The sequence below is a fragment of the Pholcus phalangioides genome, unplaced genomic scaffold (genome assembly GCF_987345545.1).
Source record: "Pholcus phalangioides strain wild (caught in Gottingen) unplaced genomic scaffold, Ppha-v1.0 ptg000017l_1, whole genome shotgun sequence".
In the NCBI taxonomy this organism is placed as follows: domain Eukaryota; kingdom Metazoa; phylum Arthropoda; class Arachnida; order Araneae; family Pholcidae; genus Pholcus; species Pholcus phalangioides.
Window position 1 is genome coordinate 66,548,565 of NW_028301610.1, and position 22,405 is coordinate 66,570,969.

At 37.6% G+C, this 22,405-nt stretch overlaps 1 protein-coding gene across 1 annotated transcript in view; it reads left to right on the plus strand.

Annotated features, from left to right (window-relative positions):
• Positions 1–22,405, plus strand: part of LOC149074660 (tyrosine-protein phosphatase 10D-like) — a 403,111-nt gene that overhangs the window by 64,347 nt on the left and 316,359 nt on the right. The window contains exon 3 of the mRNA XM_089247098.1: positions 19,152–19,398. Coding sequence (XP_089103224.1) covers positions 19,152–19,398 — 247 coding nt within the window. The remainder of the gene's footprint in view (positions 1–19,151; positions 19,399–22,405) is intronic.

A 22,405-nucleotide genomic window follows, 5' to 3' on the forward strand; every position in this document is an offset into this window, starting at 1 on the left:
TGGCGTAATTAAATGATGTGCATCAGTGGTTCTTAACCTGGGGCCATGTGGCCCGATGGCCCCCTTGCGGTCCTGGGATATTCTAAGGGAGCCACGGGTGGAAATCAGCTGGGGGGAGCCACAGAATGCTGCTGCTGTGAAGAAATAGTGGTGGGAGAAAATGTGAATACTTTTCAGAATCCAGCAGAGCTGCCCGTGGACTCTGGACCACCTCAACGCATGGGCCCATCTGGGCATAACCAGTGCCGTCTTAACACATGGGCCTACTCTGGCACCTCAAGAGAAGAGGGGCCTCAGAAAAATGAGAAGTAGTTGAATTTTTCGAGAATTTGTGAGGTAGGGCCTCAGAAAAAATCATTTGGCCCGGGGTGCGTAATTACAATTCATACTTTCTTAGTAACACAGGAAGCATTAGCACGCCGGTGATTGGTTACTGCGAGCAAAAAAAGCTAACAAGACGTCACGGGAGGCGGAGTTATCCAGATATCCTGATAGAGGTAATGTCACCACAAGGAAATTGAAAGGGGATTCAAGGGGATTCTAACCTTGTCACCTTTATAAGATTTTTTTCTGCAAAATCATATTGTCGCCAAATTCGAAAATTCCGCATTTTCGTCGCATACTTATTTCGACGAACGCCCATTTCAGTGATGTATTGTGAAGAAAAGGCTAAATTTCTTCTGAGCTAGAACACCGATATGGTTTAATGTAGACTTTCAAAAGCTATTGCAGTGGACAAGTGTTTGGTAAATTTGACCGATTGTAGCTAGAAGGGTGTTTGCGGAATTGACAGTTACGGAATACTATGACAACTGGAATTGTAAACTTTGCCAATCTTTCAGCGCTTGTAGCTCGTTAATAAATTCAGATATTTTGATGAAAATGATGTCTATAGAATTTCTTCTGTTCTTTCCAAATATGTGATTTCATCTTTAAAAACATATTCATTGTGTATTTGGTTGCGTTCTCAGCCACATGTAGTGGCATCATCATTGCGTTCTCAATGCATCAAAAAGTAGTTTCTTCTGCAAATTGAAATTTGAATTTTCAATCAAATTTGAATTTCTCTCGCAAATAAAACACACACACATTTGTTCCATTTTTACGCTGTTGTTCACTGTTGGAGCAAGTAATTTTGTTAGTTTTGAGGCATTTTTTGGTATTTTCACGATATTTTCTCACACTTCGAACTTTTTGATAATGGAAAAGATTGAGCAGTTATGAAAAAATGTGCTTGAATTTCTTGGAAAATAAAAGATGCTTTTTGGTTTTTCCTAATTATAGGCATGCATACACGGGATTTTCTCGGGGGACGGGTGGAGTTTCATTTTTTGTTTTTTACTGAAAAAAACCCTATTCCCCCTACGTCAGTTATACGGCCCTCACATCTAGCAATAGTGTCCACCGATCAGATTCTTCACGGGACTCTCAATACTGAATTTTTTGTGAAAAAAGAAAAAATAAGAATCGTCTCGGACCCCAAGTCGGAACCCTGTCAGACCCACAATTTTTGGGGGGAGCATAACGGCAGTGTTTCCTAATTGATTCACGAATTATAACACGTTTATTCGAAAAATTGTTATTTTTGATGAAATCTAAACGAGAGGAAAAAAGAACGAGAAAAAAATTTACTAAACTGTCAAAATATATTTTTTCTTTCGACATTTGAACATACTCCGTTTTTGAAGAGAACTGTTTTATATTATTTTAATGACATTTTTTTCAAGTCATTTTTCAAGATTTTTACAGCAACAACATCCGGGCCTAGGTGATAACATAGCAAATTATTTTCGTCACTAACAATAATGAATGTAAGTAGTTTTCCGCTGTTAGAACGAGAATAGCTCGAATAATGATCACAAATTTGATTTAACACGTTGACAATTATTAATTTCTATTTGATAATTCTACCTTGTCGGGGGGGCCCGCGGGCCAGCTGTTTTCCGCCCCTGCCATAAAGTATGAAGGAGAGAGATCATCTCGAATTTATTATTCCTCCCATCTGCCCTGGGCTCAGTAAATTCGCCTCGAGAAGAGGTTCAGTTAAATAATGATAATAAAGTTAATCACTTTTTTATTCGTTAATTATTTAGTTTCGACTTAATTCAATTTGTATATAGAATCTCGCTCCTGGATGGGGGGGGGGGAGCTGGATTATACAGGGAGGGCCATGAGAAGCAAATATGCTCCCCAAAGGTGGCCATAGGCTAAAAAAATTAAACACTAATGTAGGCCTATATGATATTTGAAATTTTTGAGCATTTCCTTGAATTCGGAATGGTTTCAAATGTGTAGTACGAAATTAAACGGAAATCATGATTTCAGTGCATATATGCTCAACCCATGGGTCTGAGGGTCAAATATCCATGGAGTTATCTGATGTAGCCCACGAAAGGTTATCAAACCATTCAAATGGCTTGCGGCACATTTCCAGGCTGCCAAAGGTACATATTTCTGTGACTTGAGTCGCACCAAGCAGATTTCCGAATCGCTGAGTGACTCGCGGCACAACCAAAGTTCACTCGTGGCCCACGGTACGCTTCCAGATCACTTGAGTGGCTCGCAGCTCACTTACAGATCACTGTGGCAGCCTCGGTATTTTTATTGATCAATTTAGTGGCTAAACGAAGGTGATTCGAATTATCGCTCGAATGATCTTTCCAGATTTAAATGACTCGAAGCGCATTTCCAAATTAAATTGCCCCCGGTACATTTCCAGAGCACTCAAGCGGCCTGCGGCACAGTTTTAGATCACTTGAGTGACTCGCGGCACATTTCCTGATAACTCAAGTGGTTCGCGATACATTTCCAAACCAATAAAGTGGCCCTCACTCTCCAAACTGTTGAGAACCCTTGCTTTACTGCATAGTTTCCAAAATTTTTGTTCCATCGCCCCCTTCTTCGGAAATATTTTTCCTCTCGTCGCACCCCGACTCAAGCGAACCCATAGGATACTATGCTATACTCGTAGCTTCTATCGCTCCCCCCACCCCTTGGACCATTCATTCCGTCGCTATTCACCTTCAAGTTTTTCACTTTTGGAATCACTTTCACTCACTTTGAGAAACATTGCTTTAGTGTATAACAGTGGTTCTCGAACTTTTGTAACCCGCAGCTCCCTTACCCAATTCATGATTTATCTGCGGCTTCCCAGAATTGTTTCTCCTAGATATTTTCCCATATAAAAGAACCACTTCAGAGCAAAAATAGGCATACAAATCCCTCTCCGGCTCGCCGTGACGCCCACTTTGTACTCACTGGTGTATGGTAATGTGGCGGTAGCGAGGTCCGCAATGTTGAATCAGAGACGGAGAAAGAACCTTGAGAAAAAAGGAGTCGTGTGTGTGTATACTACTCAATTTTTTACTACTACTATTTAGTTTACTCAGCTTGCATATACGGAAGCAAAACACATTCCACTTTATTCTCATTTCTCTGAGATTTTTCTTGGATCTGTTCGTTACCTTGGTGAAAATTTATATAAAATAAATGTTTTTATGAAACCTTGCAAAATCCTTGAACGGATAAAAAGAATATTCCTACGAAGTACTCATAAGTAGTAAATATACATTAGGCTAAGGCAACATTACAAAACCATCGATCGAATTTCTGTGTTAAAACCTTCATACTTACAAAATAAATATTAAAATGTATCAGAGTTGTTTCATCAGAGTATGATCAGAGTTTGTTTCTTTAATGGTTTGTTCGATAATTTTCGCGCAAAACCATTTGCCTTCAAAAATAAGCCTATTGCTATGAAGCGAATCAAAGTACGGTTTAGTTACTTTGATATAAGTTATCCTACCGCGTTGAAAACAAGTTTGGAAGAAAATAGGTTATTTTTGTTAATGAAAGCTCTATTAGTGATTTCAAAAAGGCCTTGTTTTGTTTATATGATGCTCAGAACCGATGTTATGTCCACTTCAGTGTTGCATTATCACACAAGTCAATCGTGAATAAAAACTTTGAACGCGTTTAACGGAAAATGCTATTTTTGACATTTTACTTGAGTTCTTAACTTCATTTCTAAAAATCTATTCATTGTATCATTACGAAATGATAATATAATATTCTGCTATACAAGCTGTCCCAATTTGTTTGCACAGTGGATATCTGTGTAACCGTTGACTTGCGAAACATACTTTCAATTTCAAAAAGTTTTCAAATGACGTGCAGTTACTTAAAAACTCAATTTGTTTGAGGGGTTGTATACACGAAAAAATAAAGAAATTAACTTTTTATACAGTTCCCATATGTTCAAAAACTCAATTAGAAAGTTGTTGCCCGGTCTCTCCTGGGGCCAGCAAAAAAAATTTCATGCTTCTTAGTGCAATATTCAGAGATATACGAATTCGAAAAACGTAAAATTTGGGGGGAAAAAACGTTAAATGCGGTAAAACCGTTTTACCCGCATTCTACGCTGTTTTTTCCCCCCTTAAATTTCCAAGTTTTTCGAATTCGAATATCCCTGAATATTGCACTTGGAAACATGGATTATTTTTTTATTTTTTTTGCCTCAGGAGAGACAGGGCAACGACTTTCTATTGAGTTTTTGAGCACACTCGTCACATTTCATCCAATACTCACCAAGCGGTTCAAGGCTCAAAAAACGTATTCACGTTAAAGCTTGGAATCGTGTCTATGACACAGTATATCCCAATTTTAATTTTCATTATTTTAAATACTGGTATCACTAACTCAAAAGCTACAGAGAGCAGACAAATTACAAAACGAGGTGACTAAAGAAGAATGTTCTTGATACGGACGTCATTTATACCCAGATAAATAACCCACTCAAGGAGCAGTAAAATGTCTGAAACATGTCAACGGACCCTATCAGAAGTGTGACTATAATATCCTTAATTTACAGGACAATCCCGTATTTTTTTAATTCGACTGACATTTTCATAAAATATTCTCAGCTTTTCCACGCGGTTCATTTTGCTCTGTTGCCGTTATTAAAACTGTAAATGTTGATTTGTTGATAAGTTCCATTACTTACAAACTATGTTACGATAATTATGCCCATAAATATAAATAGTCGTCTCGTTTTCTTTATTTTTCATATTCATCGTCATTTACCCGAAACTGCATTTCAACTGCCATTGTGATGTCAAGTAGTCCTTCATTTACCTAAAATTGGCGGTTTTCCAGCAATTTCCGCAATAATTGTTGATTTTATCGTCTTATAACAATGTTTTTGACGACAATTAGTGTTGCTGTATGTCCTCTTGCCGTATTCAATAACTTAATTTTCCGTGATTTTCCTAATGAAATGTTATTCACCAGGTTCTGAAGTTTTTCTTGAAATCCATTTTTTCACTTCGATTTGCAGTTGTCCTTAATTTCAGTGATAATTAGAAATTTTAATGAGAATGGCATGTTTAAGGACTATTGCGAATCGAAGTGAAAAAATGTATTCACGAAAAAACTTCAGAACCTGGTAATCACAGCAAATGAATTAAATAGCGCGGGTGGTTTTTCGCTTTATGAAATCTTAGTAAAGGTAGGATTGAAAGTCAATGAAAATAAAAGACCAAAATACAATAACATTCTTCACATAATAAAAGAAGGGCAAAAAAGAAACTGATCAATGGTCTGCATCACTGAATGTCAATTTCTTTGTTTTCTCCTGTCCATCAATGAATAGGCAAGTGAACAAACGAATACCATGGCCTACTTCAGGAGCCTTTGTTTGTAATAGAGCGCGAAGATTTGTCTCTGAGAGAATCAATAAAATTCGAGTCGACCGTTACTTTCAGTTAGGACAAGGGTGTTCAGCCTTTTCAGTGCACGGGCAGTATTTCTGTCAACTCGGAGAACAGAAATTTGTGAAGTGTGACCATATGACCCGTATTTTACGGGTTATTCCCGTAATTTTGGCAGTCCAAAATTTTTTATATGGTGTCCCGTTTTTTATTCTATTTTCTTACAAGGCTTAGTTGAAATTTTGAAATGGGGAGTGTTGAGATTATTTTTATAACTTAGAGACATAATTATCATATAATTTATATCATCATTAATTATAGTCAAATATATTCTCATTTTTGTCGTGTATGGTTTTTTTTGGTGAATTACTTTCTGATCAGCAGTAACCATCATTTTCGGTGATTGGTGATTTTTCAGCAATTTTGACGATAGTTAGCAAATTTACTTGCCTTCGACAATTTTTTTAGCTGTTGGCAGTTCTAGTCACCTCTGACAGTTCTTTTAACTGTTATTAGCAACTTGCTGTTGACAACTTTTTCTGCTGTAATTGACAACTTTAGTTTTCCTGACAACTTTTTTGGCGATATCCTTTATTATGAAATCCTATGGTCAGTCTAGATGTTCATCGTGTTGTGTATGTTGATATTTTTTTACCGAAACAACTTTCGTGAGCCGGATGATACCCCTTGGCAGGCGGCCGGAGGTATTCACCCCTCAGTTAGGAGGACTATCAAAAAATAGCCTATTCAAGTATTCACCGTAAGGTCTGAAAAAGAACGCATAAACCATTCATGCTCAACCCATGACCAGTCGGCCAAATGTGGCCAGCAAACACAGATTTGTAAAAAAAACTCGCGGTGCAGTTTCACATCACTTGAGTGACCCTGTGCACATTCACAGATCATTTGAGTGACCCGCGGCACATTTACATATCTCTAGAATGATCCGCGACGTAGCTCAAACAAGTAAACTCAGATCAAACATGTAATCTGTGGCACATTTGCAGATCACTAGTGGCCCTCGACACGTTTGCAAACCAATGAAGTGCCCCGCACTCTCCAAAAGGTTAAGCATTCTTTGCATAAACGAATTATCACCCGGAAAACTGCCTCAATGCCCAGTCCATTGGATAAATTTGAATCATGATGCAAGATTATGAATAATTTTTCTTAAATAAATTTTAATCATTGCACTAGTCCTCTAATTATCGCGACAAAAAAAAACCTTATTTTATCCGCGACCCAAAATCAACCAACGCTCAACCACTTTTGCGATCCGTGATCCTCATGTATTCTCAAGAGATCCATATGATCTGTACGGAGAATTTGTTAAAATGGCTCTCTTCCGAATTTACAACTGCTTATTGAATATTCCTGAAGAACAAAATTCTTGGTTATGAAAATTTGTGAAACTACGAGTAATTAGTGCCGTCTCAAAACGGGTGGCCCAATGGTGTATTTATTTCATTAATTTTATATCATAATTCGGAATTTTCATTAATTTTTGTTGAATGTGTTCATATTTTTGAATGTAAGGCCTGGAACTAGAAGGGGCGGCGGGGGCGACTGCCCCGGGTGGCAATTTTAGGTGAAAACGAAGAAAAACATCATAAAATCGTCGAATTTTAAAGTTGCGGGGGCAGCAGAATTATGTTTGCCCCTTGTGGCAAAAATCCTAGTTACGGCCTTGATGTGATACAGGGTGACTACCCAGTTCCCCTTGCCGCATTTTACTAGCGAACCGTTGATCCTAGAGGCATACTTTCAATTAGAAAAAGTATCCAAATAACGTGTAGAACTCGGATACGTCATTCATTGCAAGGGGTTGTATAGCTATTGAAATTGAATATCAACTTTTTTATAGGGCACCCTGTCCTAAAAAATCCAATTAGAAAGTTGTTGCCCTGTCTCTCCTGAGGCCAACAAAAAAAAAATCCACGTTTATAAGTACAATATTTGCAGATATATTTGAATTCAAAAACAGGAGAAAAGTTGGGAAAGAACAACATAAATCAAGAAAAGAACTATTGTCCGTTACTATATATGCTGTTTTTGTTGTTTTTTTTCACTTTCCTCCGATTTCTGAATTCAAATTTTTCTGCGAATACTGCACTTATAAACATGGGAGTTTTTTTGTTGGCATCAGGAGAGACAGGGCAACAACTTTCTAATTAGATTTTTAAGGACAGGTTGTCCGTACAATTTTTTTATTTATACAACCCCTTATAACATGAATGACGTATCTGAGTCCATTTTGACACTTTTGAGTTAAGTCCATTCTTTTCTTTCTTGTTAATTATATATTTCTTCGTTTGAGGCTAGACCGTACATGCTCAACCACGGCCCACAGCAAATAACTAAACCACTCGAGTAGCCCACGAAAAATTATCAAATCACTTGAGTGACCTGTGGCATATCCAGATCACTTGAGTGACGCCCAACAAATTTTCAAATCACTTGAGCAACCCGCGGCTTACATTTGTAGATTATTCAAGTGGCTGGCGATAAGTTTCCAGATCACATGAGGGACCCGCGGGATGCTTCCAGATCATTTAAGCCACCCGGGACACATTTGCAGTTCGCTTAAGCGGCTTGCGGCATTTCTATAGATTTTTTAGTGACTTTTGGCGCATTTGCAGATCATTCAAGTGAATCGAAGGTCACTAAATTGCCCACGGCAAATTTTCAAATCATCCGAGTGACCCGAGGCTCATTTCCAGGTAACTTAAGTGACCTGTGACACGTTTCCAAACCAATGAAGTGGCCCGCACTCTCGAAAAGGTTAAGCACTCTTGCAATACAACAAGCTAACAACATCGTAACATTGGGGAGGGTAACAAAAAAAGAGGGCTGACGTCGTCTTGGTTGAATGAGAAAAAAAATGGAGCTACCTCTCTTTCTTGGCGCAAACCCTTCAGGGAATTTTTCATTTATTTCTAAATTTTCATCAATTCTGGAAATTTTTCTTTCTTAATTTTGGGTCTGCTGGAATTAAATCTTCCAATTATTTCTCCTTTTTAATTCATCAATTCTAAGTTTTTATTAGTTTTGAAATTGTTTCTTTCATCGATTTTAAAAAAATTTTCAGTTCTCAATTTTTTTCGCTCAAAAAATTTCATTGATTCTTGTTTTCTTGTACATTTAATTTTGTCTATATACACTGCTCAAAACAATTAGGGGAGCAAGCAAAAAAGTGAAGAAAACCGTGCGAGACAGCCACGTATTGGCATACAATGGATAGTACACGCGTATCAATGCGCAATACAGAAAAAAGACGTAAAAAAATTTGGAATTAAGCTTTAATTCTTTTAAAATATGGAAAAAACATGAAAAGATGATTTAGGACAACAATTTGGTTACATGTAAACGATAAAAAAAAGTACTGTTTAGACATGATGCATGAGTTTTAATAGGGCGTGTGGTCTCCTCGAACAGCTAAGACTGCTGCACACCTGTTTGCCATGGATGCGATGAGGTTATCGATCAGACTTTGGGGAATACTGTTCCACTCCTCAAGAAGTGCAATCTGCAAGTCTCGGACAGTAACAGGCGGCCTTGGTCGCGCAGCAATGCGTCGTCCAGGATTCAGGTCGATTGGATTCAGGTCAGGAGAGCACGCTGGCCATTCCATACGCTGTAATATTTCAGCTTCAAGCATGTTCTCCACCAGACGAGCTCTATGCGGTCGGGAATTATCATCCTGTAAAACAAAGGAATCTCCAATGGCTCCAGCGTAAGGGATGACATGAGGTCGCAGTATCTCGTCTGCATACCTTCGGGCCGTCAAAGTGCCATTCCGAATGATATGCAGGTCCGTACGTCCGCCTATACTGATTCCACCCCATACCATCCAACCAACTCGTCTGTATTGTGACCTTTCACGAACGAATGCGGGGTTATTTCGAGTGCCCCTGTCCCTCCATACCAGAACACACGGGTGTCACACTCCAGACTGAATCGGGACTCGTCTGTAAACAGCACTTGGCTCCAATCATGTTGTTCCCAATCTCGATGTTCAGCAGCCCATCTTCTTCGGGCCGCACGGTGGCGTGGGGTCAACGGAATGCAGACCATTGGCCTACGTGCATAGAGCCCTCCCTCAAGAGCAACCGTCTTTGCAGCTGCGTAGCATTCTCTGTTCTGTTTCGACGGGCTGTTAACCGCATGTACCGGTCATAAGTTGCTGTAGTGGCGCATGGCCGACCTTGCCCTGGTCAACGTCTAATATTTCCTGTTTCTTGGAATCGATTCCACAGCCTTGCCACAACACTTCTGGAGACTCCAACAGCGTCCGCGACACTACGTTGTGTTTACCCGGATTCCAGTCTGCCTTGCCATGCCATGCCATGGATTCCGGTAAATCACGTTGTTGAGACATCCTCAAGTCACCTTGTCTCAAAAAAAAATACTGCGCAATCGAATTTCACAGTTACGGCAGTAAAACAGACGTTTCTGCAACATCCCGATTTCTGCCCTTATCTCCTTTTTCTGGTTTTTGACGTCATGAACTTTGATTTGCATATGAAGTTTTCTTCTTCCGTTTCCTGCTAGGCTTTAAATTATGGATGATTCATTTTATGTTACTTATCGGTATACATCTTTGCGTAATTTTGTTAAAACCATGTGCTCCCCTAATTGTTTTGAGTAGTGTATATTTTAGTGGATATTTTTTATCATTCCTATATATTCTGTGATAGTGTATGAATCTTTTGATGCCGAGATTCCCTTCCCCCGCGAAATATATAAAATCGGAGCCATAAGATTTTCGTACCGGGCCCCGCGTATTGTAAGGATGACTCTGACATGCTGTAATAAATGGTATTTGTTTTTGGATGCCGAGAGATTTTCCCCAAAAAATATATTAAATCGTGGCTCTAGAAGGCACCAAAAATGTCAATGAAGGATTTATAATGGAATTGTAAATGGATTTGTACAACCCTTGTAAGTCCCTCTGACCCAAGTTTATCTCGCGACGCATAGATTAACCCTTTATTCCAGTGTTTCTCTCAAGCGACATAAGTTTCTTATATTTCTTATTTTATACAGGGTGTTTATAATTAAAGTTCTCGTACTCTATATAAATAGTTTTTCTCAAAAATTACTCGTCCGAGATACAGCCAAATTTTCAGGATATCTTAATGAAACCATGGAAGATTTATGAAATAAAGTTCAATTTTTACCACCAGGTGTTAAAGGGGCGCTTTTATATTGCTTTTAATTTTTTTTCCATGGTCCATATATCGTATATACCAAGTTTCAATTCAATACGTCCATCAGAATGGGCACTACATAGGTCTGAGTAGTGTCGGTATACAGACGAACGCTACATAGGTCTCAGCAGTGATTTGGCAAATCGGTAGTATTTGTGCTTTCAAAAGCTATCGAAATCTTGGGTTTAGTGTTTCATTTCAAAAACCTAAAACCTATTCAACGCAATTATACTATAATACAAGCTGAAAAACAGAAAAAACTAAATCATGTGTGATGGTTCTCAGGGGTGCAAGAGCTGCGCCAAACTGCTCCGAAACGGTTCTCTTTCTAGATGGTGCGCCAAGGAGCCGAATCCCTGTGCATTTGCGCCAATTCTTGTTTGTTGTTCGCGGAGGTACCGCTACACTGTAGTGCGTCAAATACCCGGAATTAAAAAAATTTTATTCACGGGACGCGTTTTTTCTGAGATACGGAGGGAGAAACTTCAATTTTTTTTCACTTCCCACCATCTACCACAATCGCGTTATCTCGTGACCTTGGAAAGTAGTTCTACTATCTTGAAGTATGAATTCCTATACTGTTATTGGTTAACCGGCGGGCTATCAAAGTGCCGAATTTTCCGATTTCGTAGACCGTTTTTTCTCCTTCGGGTTATATACTGAAAATAACTGTAATTTCGCGGCTGCCAACCTGCGTTCAAAGACGGCATACATCGAAAAGGGGATTTGTTTACTCATTTAAATTACCGACATTTTTCGAAGATCATTGGGAAAAGATGGGATCTGTAAAAACTCCAGCTAAAATATTCATAGTTTTGTCATCTAGCCACTATGCGGTCGGTCGTGTAGTTGCCGATCGTGACAATTTCACATTGCGAAAATCCGGATTTGGTGAACACACACACACAGGGGCGGCTCGAGGAAAAAAAATTCTACCCATGCGGAATCTGTTTTTGGCGCTACTGACGGCGTTTTTTTTTGGTCAACAAAGCTTTTTTCAAACTTTCAGCTCCATTTGGCACCCCTCCTAGAGCGGTGCCCAATATGGTCGCACGGGCCGCCACTGCATTGGTGGGAGACGGGCATGTTCTTAACAATAATCAAACGAAGGAGTTTGTACTAGGAGCATGTACTCATTTTACATAACTTCTGTGAGATACCTTTTTTATATTAATGTCCTACCTTTCCAAAACATGTTGTTGGAGAGAATGAAACGTTTGCACTCATTCTTGTTTTTTGCACTCCCTCTCGTGCATTGCTGGGATGGTACATTACTCCCTCACGTATCGCTGGGATGTTGCTTAACATTGTATCACCAATAGAACTATTAATTACGTGTGATGAATGGGTTGCACTACAATGCAAAGAATTACAAGAAGTGAAATCAGTTCACAGAGAATAGATAGATAGATATTGCGCAGACATATTCAAACTTTGTAACCTTGAAAGCAGCCCAAAGTTCAAAATTTTGCCAGTTTTGGTGAAGGCTTTTTTATCTTTACCACATGGTAATGCAGACAGTGAAAGAGAGTTCTTTGTTAACAAATAAATTGAAGAATCTGTCCATCCAATGCTTTAATGGAATAAGACATACAAAATCTTAAGTTCAAGGGCATGAAAAATTTGAAAAAATTGTCATTGAGATGCTAAACTTCTGAAAGTGACTCGTGATTCGTAATCTATCAACATGCTACAAGGGTATAAATTGTTTAAGTAAATAAGGTATTTTTTTTATATTTTTCTCGTTTTTTGCATTTTGCTTTTAAATTTGATAATTCCTTTAAATTCTGTGAGAAGCCAATTTTTTTTTCACGGAAACCCTTATTATATTCTGCACGCACTTTCTTTTTGCTATATCAGGATGAATAAGATTTTGGTGTTCAAGCAGCAGAAATTCTTGCTGCCTAGGTATTTAGTATGCATGTTGCTCAATTTGAAGAGAGTCTAATAATTTTTATTCGTCATTTCAGTAATGCATGTTTTAGTAGTGACATAAGATAATTCAGAAAAAATTTAAATGGATTTTAATTTGTGAAGGAAATTTATTTAGAATTATTTTTTTCAACCATTTTTGGCAAAACTTTTGGCATTTCACAGAAAAATTACTCCTTATATTGCACATATAGTTCGTTTTTAGTTCTGCTCCGAAAATGAAATTTGCTGCTCTGAAATAGATGAGGGGCGCTTGCACCCCTGGTATATCAATATGAAGTAGATAGACCAGTCAGAAAACCTTTGATAAACTTTATATCGCGCATGCTTACGTTCACTGTGAAGCGGCAAAATCTACTGAAGAGATAGACGAAAAATGCATTTAAATTTTCATGAAGTACGAAAAAACCATAAGGTGGCATCAGGGGCGTACGCACGATTAACTTTTGGAGGGGGGGGGGGTACAAAAATTTTCTTCCCGAGATATTTTGAGTTAATTTTAAAGCTTTTGAAGGGTTTTTAATAGAAATTGGTTAAAATAACATATATAAAACGTATTTGCTTTCGACATTTAATTTTTTTTTACAGAAATACTAGTTCTTAATTTTTGGTCAGCCTTGAAAGGGGGCACAGGTCCCCTATGCCCGCCCCCGCCCGTACGCTTATGGGTGGCATTGATCTGAAAGATCAACACAGAATAAAATACTGTACTACCTCCATCTAATTTTTCCTATCTTCTCAATATAGCTGTCAATAATGCCTATATCCCTTCAGACACTGGTGCCACAAATGACAAATGTGTGGGTTGCGTTTTCTCAATGTAAATTTTTTTTTTACCTCAGGGAGCTGCTCTAACTTAAAAGATTGTATAAGTTTGGAGTTAGAAACATTGTGAATACAAACTTTGGGGCTTTCATCAGAGGGCAGCACTTGAAGTTGAACATTCAGCGGTTTTTTAAGATGACTTCCAGGAGAAAGTGCCACCGGGAAAAGTATGATTTATTACATAAAATTAAGCAATAACATTCTGGAAAAATTGTATGTGAAGATATGCACCCAGTAGCCAAAACATGAACACCCTGCTACTCACCACTAATATCGTGTGAGTCATCCTCTGGCTTTGATGACAGCAGATATTCTTCTAAGTTTGGACTCCACGAGTTGCTGAAACCGTTGAGGAGGAATATTGGCCCATGCTAACGAAATGGCAGCTCTTAATTCCCTCAGATTAAAAGGTGGTGTTGTGGAACTTTTAACAGGCCTTTCTATCTCGTCCCACAAATGCTCAATTAGGTTGAGATCGGATAACTAAGGGGGCTATTGGAAGCAATTGAAACTCTGAATCATGTTCCTCAAATCAATGGAATAATTTCAGCCCCGTGGGGGAGGGCGCATTGTCCTGCTGGTGCAGCCATCATCATCAGGAAACATTATGATTATGACCATAAACGGATGCACGTGGTCAGCAGCGGTTTTTGAAGGTGGGTGCTGACATTGAGCAATTAGTTTCCAATGAAAATAAGGGACCAAGAGTATACTAGGTGATTCTGCTTGAACAGTTGCAAACCTTTTTGATACATTTTTATCGTATTTAGTACGATTTTAGCAAGTTAATACGATTTTTTTACCGAATCGCTGATATTGACGTTTTCCTGCCAAGTCGCAAACTGGTCGGCGTTTAGAAATCATCGATGGTCCATTGGTCGACATCACTCCGCTGAACCTAGCCGAAAATTCCCGTGCTGAGAAAGAAAGAGTGGAACACTACTGGGAGTTTTCGCGGTAGTTTTACTGATGCGGATTATGCGCCGATACTATGTCTCAAGCCGCCTCTGTATTAGATAGTATATAGAGTGATGCACCAATCCTTTAGCATCCATTTGATGGATCAATATTTTTCCGAAATTTGCATGCCATCGTAACTCTTTATGGTTTCATGAATTGTATAGTGTTTTATTTTTTTTTAATTCAGGCCACATTTTCTAAATGAACTTGTGCCAAAAATTGAGTTCATAATTCACGCAATCTTGATAGATTTACGCTAATAAACCATTATTTTCTCGATATTTCAGCATCGTCGTAATTCTAGCATGTCTGAAGTACAAAACTACTTTTTATAGTTGAGTTATTCAGAGTCGGGAGTTCCGGGATTTTCGTAAATTTTCGACAAAAGCTAATGCTCTGGATTCCAGTGAGATATTATTATATAAAGTTTTATCAAAATATTAATCATTCAGGTGACTAGAATGTTAAATTTTGAGTTACGAATACCGGATGGTTTTCAACACTTTAGCATCCATCATGAATTTTTTTCACGTGATCAGGGGACCCTGAGTCCCAGTGAGTAAAATCATATTTCATTTTAGATAAAACAGTAGGGCAAAAATGTCAAAAGGTACACAAGCAAAAAAATTTTTTACTGATCTGTAGTCTTGTTCAGAAAATATATATTTTTCAAAATAAAAACCATATCTTTTCCCTGGCAGCAATTATTTTTTCTACAGTAATTATAATTACATAAAACTTCCTAATCAATTTTTAATATGGGGGTACCCTATCACCCCCACTTCCTTTTTACTCTTTTTTATGGATAGAGTAAGATTTTTTCGAATCCTGCTATCAATGTCAGGGAGAAGAAATCTTGACTCGTCAGACCAGACAACCTTCTTCCATTCATCAAGTGTCCGATTTGAGCATTCTCTAGCCCACAAAAGCCATTTTATTCAGTTTTGCAATGAAATCAAAGGGACTGTTGTTCGTTGCTTTCTATTAAAACCAATTCTTTTTATACAGGGTGGGCAAAAAATCTGTAGAAACTTTATAAATGAATGAAAACTGGAAAAATAACCGAAATAAAAAAATGATTTGCAGGGTTAGCATCGCTAGGTCCTGGGAATGTTTTTAAGACAGGGAAAAATAACTCAAAAACAACCGATAGGTGGCGCTGCCGTACACAAGTCAAAGACGACATACGCAAATAATGAACAGAATGCCTCCAAATTGTTTATTACAGCAGTATGTATTCCACGTGACCACTACCACAGGGGATAACACATTGCAGGTGGGTCGCAAATCTAGCAACGGCAGAGTGCAGCAGGTCCACATACATGGTTTACAACGGTGAACTGGTTGTGGATTAGGAGCGCAAGTTCTTATATCCATCTCATTTGCATATTTCCACCGAAGTCACTCTTACCAGCACTATTCATCGGCTGTTTTTTGAGTTTTCCTGTCTTAAAAAAATCCAGTGACCTAGCAATGCTAACCCTGCAAACCTTTTTTATTTCTGTGGTTTTTCCGGTTTTTATTCATTTTTAAAGTGTCGACAGACTTCTTGCTCACCATGTATTGCATTTTTGTGCAATTCATCAATTTTCAGTTTTTTTAATTTTGTGATAGACGTGTGGTTTTGGTTTCCTTGTATCGAATTCTCAATTTGTTTCCATTGCATATATATATTTTTGTATTATGTATTTATAATGATTTTATTTTTAACGTTCAAATTTGGCAAATTATTATTTTACTTGTCCTTTTATTGTATTTTTGGTATTTTTTATGTCTGTGGTGGTTTTCCATCTCTGTAATTCAGCTCAGCATGTTGGTATGCGTAAATGAATGAATTAATTAATTTAAGATCCATCTTGTAGAGCATGCGGATATGCTTTCAGATGATCCTGAGTTATATTGCGTTGCAATTTGTTGCGTTGTAGCTCTTCTGTTGCTGCACACAATGCGTGTCAGTCACCTTGCCCTCTTTTGTTCACAAGCAATTTCCGCCAAATATTTTGCTTTCCGCTCTGAGTTTTTTGGCTTAGCTGCTATTCTTTGAAGACTTGAGGTACTGCTGTACGAGAAAAGAAAAGGTTAACGGCTTCGGAGATTCAGAAACTGCCACTTCTAGCGCCCACAATCATGCAGCATTCAGAGTCATTCAAATCTCTTGTTTTCCTCATGAACAGGGGCAAATTGCATCGTTAATTGCTTTTTCTGAACAGGAGAAAGCTTTTTATCAGCAAAATCTGGTTTATTACGTCGGCACACTTGCTGCACGTACAAGTCAAAGTTTGAGTGAGCAGGGATGTTCCTAATTTTTAGGGCACTGAGTGTATATAGCCTGCATCATCTTGGCCGTAAAAGTTTGAAAGAAATGAAATTCTTCACAAAAAATAAATGTCAGCCAATATATTTTTTTTGTTTTTAATATCATTGCTAGAAATAATGAATGTAAATAGTCATGTAAATGTTAATCAAATAATAAGAAAATCAATTTAATGAAAGTTTGTGTTTTTTTTGAAAGTTTTTTTTTTTATCACCAGTGGCTCAAAAGATAAAGGATGTATGAGAAAACCACTTTACATCCTGTATATGTCCTTTCACGATCCTTTCACACGCTATGGATTCATACGTGCAGAGTATCAGATGTAGGGAAAATCCTCTGCATGGAGATAATTGATTATCCAAGGATGATGTCACTCTCTGCTATTCATAAGGTTTTTAACAGCTGGCTGATGTGAAAATATATTTAGGAAAGAGAAAATTCTGTCATTGCGGGTAATCGAACCCACATCCTCTTTTGCCGGGAGAGCGCCCTAGACTACAAAGAAAACGCATATCTCAATCTTTCCTTGGAACTCGTGTGCACTGAAGATGATTGTTTTCTGCTTTATTACAGAGTAGCTCCGTATGGCTGAATGTTTGTAGCATGGGAAAGCATGCATTTAATCATGTAGGCCCTGTGTTCTTAGAAACAGCATGGCAGCCATGTGTTGTAGTGGCAGCATGACAGCGACTTCTCAGTACTGTGATTCGTCCATATCATGTGAAAGCTATCATCCAATTGCTCACGCCACTAATGGAATATCTCAGCACGGACGAATCCGTATCACGTGAAAAGAGCGATAGAGGCATGTGAATTTTCCTCCCGAAAATCATCGCCTAAACTTTCAGAGGTGTAACTACTCACATGCAAGAAAAGTGCATAGGTGCCAATGCTTCCGATTCACCCCTATTACAATCATCCGGGCAGAAGCCAAATTCTTCTGATTTTTCGTAAACTTGTAGAGAAAGTTCCTGAAAATTATCAAATTATTTGTTTTAAAAAAATGAAAAATCCCTGAAGAAAATCGCTCAGTCCTTGCAATCATAAGCTCACCATGTTTCCTGTCAGATTTTGGAACTTTTAAAAAATCATAAATCTTACAAAAATTAGAACTTTACCTGGTTTTAATTTATACAAAACAATTTACATGCTTTTAAGACAAAAAAAAATTAAATTGGTCGATGACACAATTCCGAACTGAATTTTCTCGAGGGTTACTTCATCAGAACTTGCCAGGATTTCCTCATTAATGATGGAAGGAACACGCCACCTGTTTTGTCAGCTTGGATAGGCTTCATTAACCTCAGTCGAGACAGAATTTTCAACTCTTTGCCACAGATGGTGCCCCAATTTGCATTCAAAGACCACTCTTCCTCGGCAAATACAAAGGCAAACTCTCCGGACGACCAAACACAAACATCACGCCTTTAACAACTTCCTTGTGTGATTTCTGACCACGAGATCCTGATGACGGCTTTCCATTTTAGAGCCAAAATGTGCCTACCAATTAAAAAAAATTGTTGTCTTGAAAGCGTGTCAATTATTTTTGTATAAAAAAAATCATAAATCATCGATTGTTGCCAAATATGACGCTGAAAGTGAGAGAACTTGCCAATTACTGTATTGCTAGAATGGCAGGAAGTTGAATACTACTGCAAACCACAGTGGATTAAAATGAATTTTGAAAAAAATTTAGACATATGCGATATTCATATTTATAGTCTCATAATATAATTATCACAATATAATTTTTAAGTTGTGAAATAATTGTAATCCTTGGTTTTAGTGAAGAATAAAAATTCATGTTTGTTTTTTGTAAATATGGGACATTTGAAAATAAGTTGGCTAACCAGAAAAAATACTGGAATGTCCCGGGAAAACAGGCTATATTGTCACTATGCATTCCCTCAAAAATTCATTTTCCCTTTTTTTGCACGACTTGTTTTTTTTTTGTACTGAAATGTTTCATCACGTGACAAACTACAGATTTTTTTTTTTTTCAGTCTGAGAATTGGCACCTATGAAAGTCTTATGTTGTTTTTTTTGGAAGACGATGTTGTACCACACAATGCTCGCATGTTTTGAAAAAAGTAATTGGAAATAAGTTGGAAGTAATGGAAGGTTTCATGCCTATGTTTGATGTAAAATTATTTTAGCATAACAATCATCACAAACAAAATTTTTTTCTCAATTTATATTAAGGTCTCTGCTGTTGAAGTTGATCTTCCACTTCCTCCAGAAGTTGCATTATTGGTAGATGGAGAATTAAGGCTAGATTATCATCCTCCAGAAGGAATACCACCTCCAAACATAACTTTTCATCCCTTAGAAGTGAAAGATGGTATTGTTGTAGATGATGTAATACCAGGCACAGAATATGCATTTCAGCTGTTCTATTCTAATCGATCAATGATTGATCTCTTGACTTGGACCACAGTGATTGCTACAGGTATTTTTAGTTTTAATGAATTTTTTTATTTCATCATTCATGTTTAATACAGGCTAGCTGATGAAATCATTGATTCAATAAGATCTTAATTGATTTAATAGGAGGACACACTATGCATCGATAGCAAAATTTACATCTAATTCAGCAGAGCAATACAGTCAGGCCCTTTGCCAGAAATTTTGTTCAGAGGTGTACCAAAGTGGTCGAACAATAGATTTGGCCATCTTTTTCCACTCATTTTTCTGACATTTAGGGGGAATCAGACCCTCAAGTACCCCGCTCGCTACAGCCTTGAATATAGTCACTACAGCAGAGGAAACCAGGACCAGAACTGGGGGAAGAGACAACTTCCCTGTGTGGCAAATTTTAATGGGCAGCAAATTAAAGGGAAACAACAAACCACTTGTTATAAAATTGAATTTTACAGTGGTGGGGCTGGCAAAATCATGTTTGTGCCCCCTTCCTCCACCCCGTTCCTGTAACAAGCTAGCGAGTAGCTTGTTACATTCCTCCCCCCCCCCCCTAGAAAAGAACCTGCAGAGGAACGAGCAAGTTCGGGAAGAAACGTGGTCATCTTTCCTTGTCCAAACCAAAATTAAGCAAAGTCCTACAATAGGTCAACCCAATCTCCTCCTCTTAGAAAAATCAATTGACCACTCCTCCCTTGGACTTACGATAAGTAGCAAATGCCAATCAAAGAAGAGGTACTTGCTTTCTACCTCCCTCTCTGTTACAAAACAATGTACCACAGCACCTTGTATATGCTTAACACCACACAAAAGAAAATACATATGCCTATCAAAGAACAACATTTCGCACACCAATTAATATATTCAACCATAAAAGAAAGAAAACAATCTGAACAAGAAATTATTTGATACCTAATTAACCTATCTGCTAAGATAGTGTATCTGTAGCTATAAAATCAATGTGCGTCAGTGAAAAATATTCTGTTGAAAATGTGACAAGCTATTTGCTAGCTTGTTACAGGTGAGTGTAGAATACCTTGGACATGTGATTACTTCCAAAGGACAACAAATATCCAGCTAAGATTCAAGCTATTCAAGAAGCACCCTGACCAAAAAATGTTGACGAATTGAGACAATTTTTGGGCTTAGTTATGCATTACTCGAAATTCATCAAGAGTGCATCAAGGTTACTTCACCCACTAAATAATCTTCTCAAGAAAAGTATTCCATTCAACTGGACAGCTGATTGTGAAGCAGCATGGATGAAAATCAAGTCTGAAATTGCTAGTGATCAAGTCCTCATTGTAACAAGCTAGCAGAGAGAGTGAGATCTCAAAAATTTATTGTTTCTCCCATCTACTCTGAGCCCAGTAAACTCGCCTCTGAAAGAGTTTCGGTTAAGTAATAATAATAAAGTTGATATAACTTTTTTTATTCGTTAACAATATTTATAGTTAATAATTGGTGTTATGTATCTGGCAACACCAGAAAATAAGCAGTATTATGTTGTACGAAGGTGGCAACACTTCAAGGGAATGACAACATGCCGGGAATGCAAGGAGGAAAGAATAACAGAAGGTGACATCAGGCACGAAAATTGAAGCCGTTGTGGCAACCCTAGGGGCTGACAAGTAAGCCCAAACAAACCGCTCTTTTCCCTATACTTAGCATGTGTTTTGCCGGATCAAATTCTTTTAAAATATTAATATCTAAATAAATTTAAGCGCCATGTTTGTTTAATGCCTTTTCAGGTAATCTACATGATTCAATAATGGGGAAAGATAAAACTTTATCCTTGTATAAGGGGTTTTTATATTTTTAATTTATTTTTGAAAGGAGATCATTTTTCACTCTCAACTCTTCATAAGTTTTTAGTTCAATACCTTGGATTTGCTTTGAAAATTCGATGTATCACATTAATGTCTATGGAAATATGATTAATTAAAATAACATGAAGCTCCAATAAAATGCAATTTTCATAATTTTTTCTTTTAACTGTTTATTTTGCCTTTTTGTTTCGTTCATCATTATCATAGATCCGGGACATTTCGAAAGTGTTTGAGGCCCGTGGGCGCTCGTCTTAAGCTTTACATGAGGAATTTTGATTTCTCAATCAATCCTGAGGTGCTCGAGCACCTTCTGACAGGGACGTAGCTAGAATTTTTGCCACCCGGGACAAAGAGCATTTTGCCGCCCCAGTGCCTCAAAGTACTGGAAGTGCTCGAGCGTCCTTCGCCGCTGTGTATTTATGGTTTTGCTGCCTGTAGGCTGTACAAATTTCGCCACCCTTCTGTTCCACTCTCAAATTCTTGAATACGTATGATTGAAGTATATGCCGCCCATCCGAACCTTCCGCTATGTAGATTTAGTATTGAGAAAAAAAATATTAAAAATAAAAAAACATTTTTTACGAGCAGCGATAAGTCATCTCTTTGGCCTATAGTATTTAGGAAAATAATCACTTGGGCTTTTTTTTCCCCTCTTCATTTTGTACCTATTACTTTGCTTTTAAAGTGGTATGTGTACGAAAATTTGAAAAAAAAAAAACCAGTTTTGAATTGAATTTGAAATCTAAAATTGTCTGTGTTCGAGTTTTTGTTCAACATGGACTGGAAATATTTCTACAATATTTTAATATAAACAGCTGAAAGGCATTATACAGGCCAATGTTTTGCATATATAATGTTTTTCGCAAAAAAAAAAGTCGTATATTTTTTCAAACACCGCTTGTTCAAGTGTCTTTAAGCATTGTCTCTCTCTCAGCACTGAGAGAGACATGCTTTGGCATAATTTTTTTAAAATTAAAATGCAGAGAATTAATTTTGGGGCACAAGATATGGGTAAATTTTGGTAATTTTTGCAAAAGGTTCCATATTGTTGAAGTTAATATTCGAAAACAAATAACTAAAATTGTAAAAGCTCTCGTTCAATTGTATAAATATATCCACAGAATTTGAGGGGGAAAAATTGAGTTCCTAAAGTGAATAGTAAATTTTTAAATGATTTTTAAAAACGGGGATGTTTCTCATAGTAAAGCA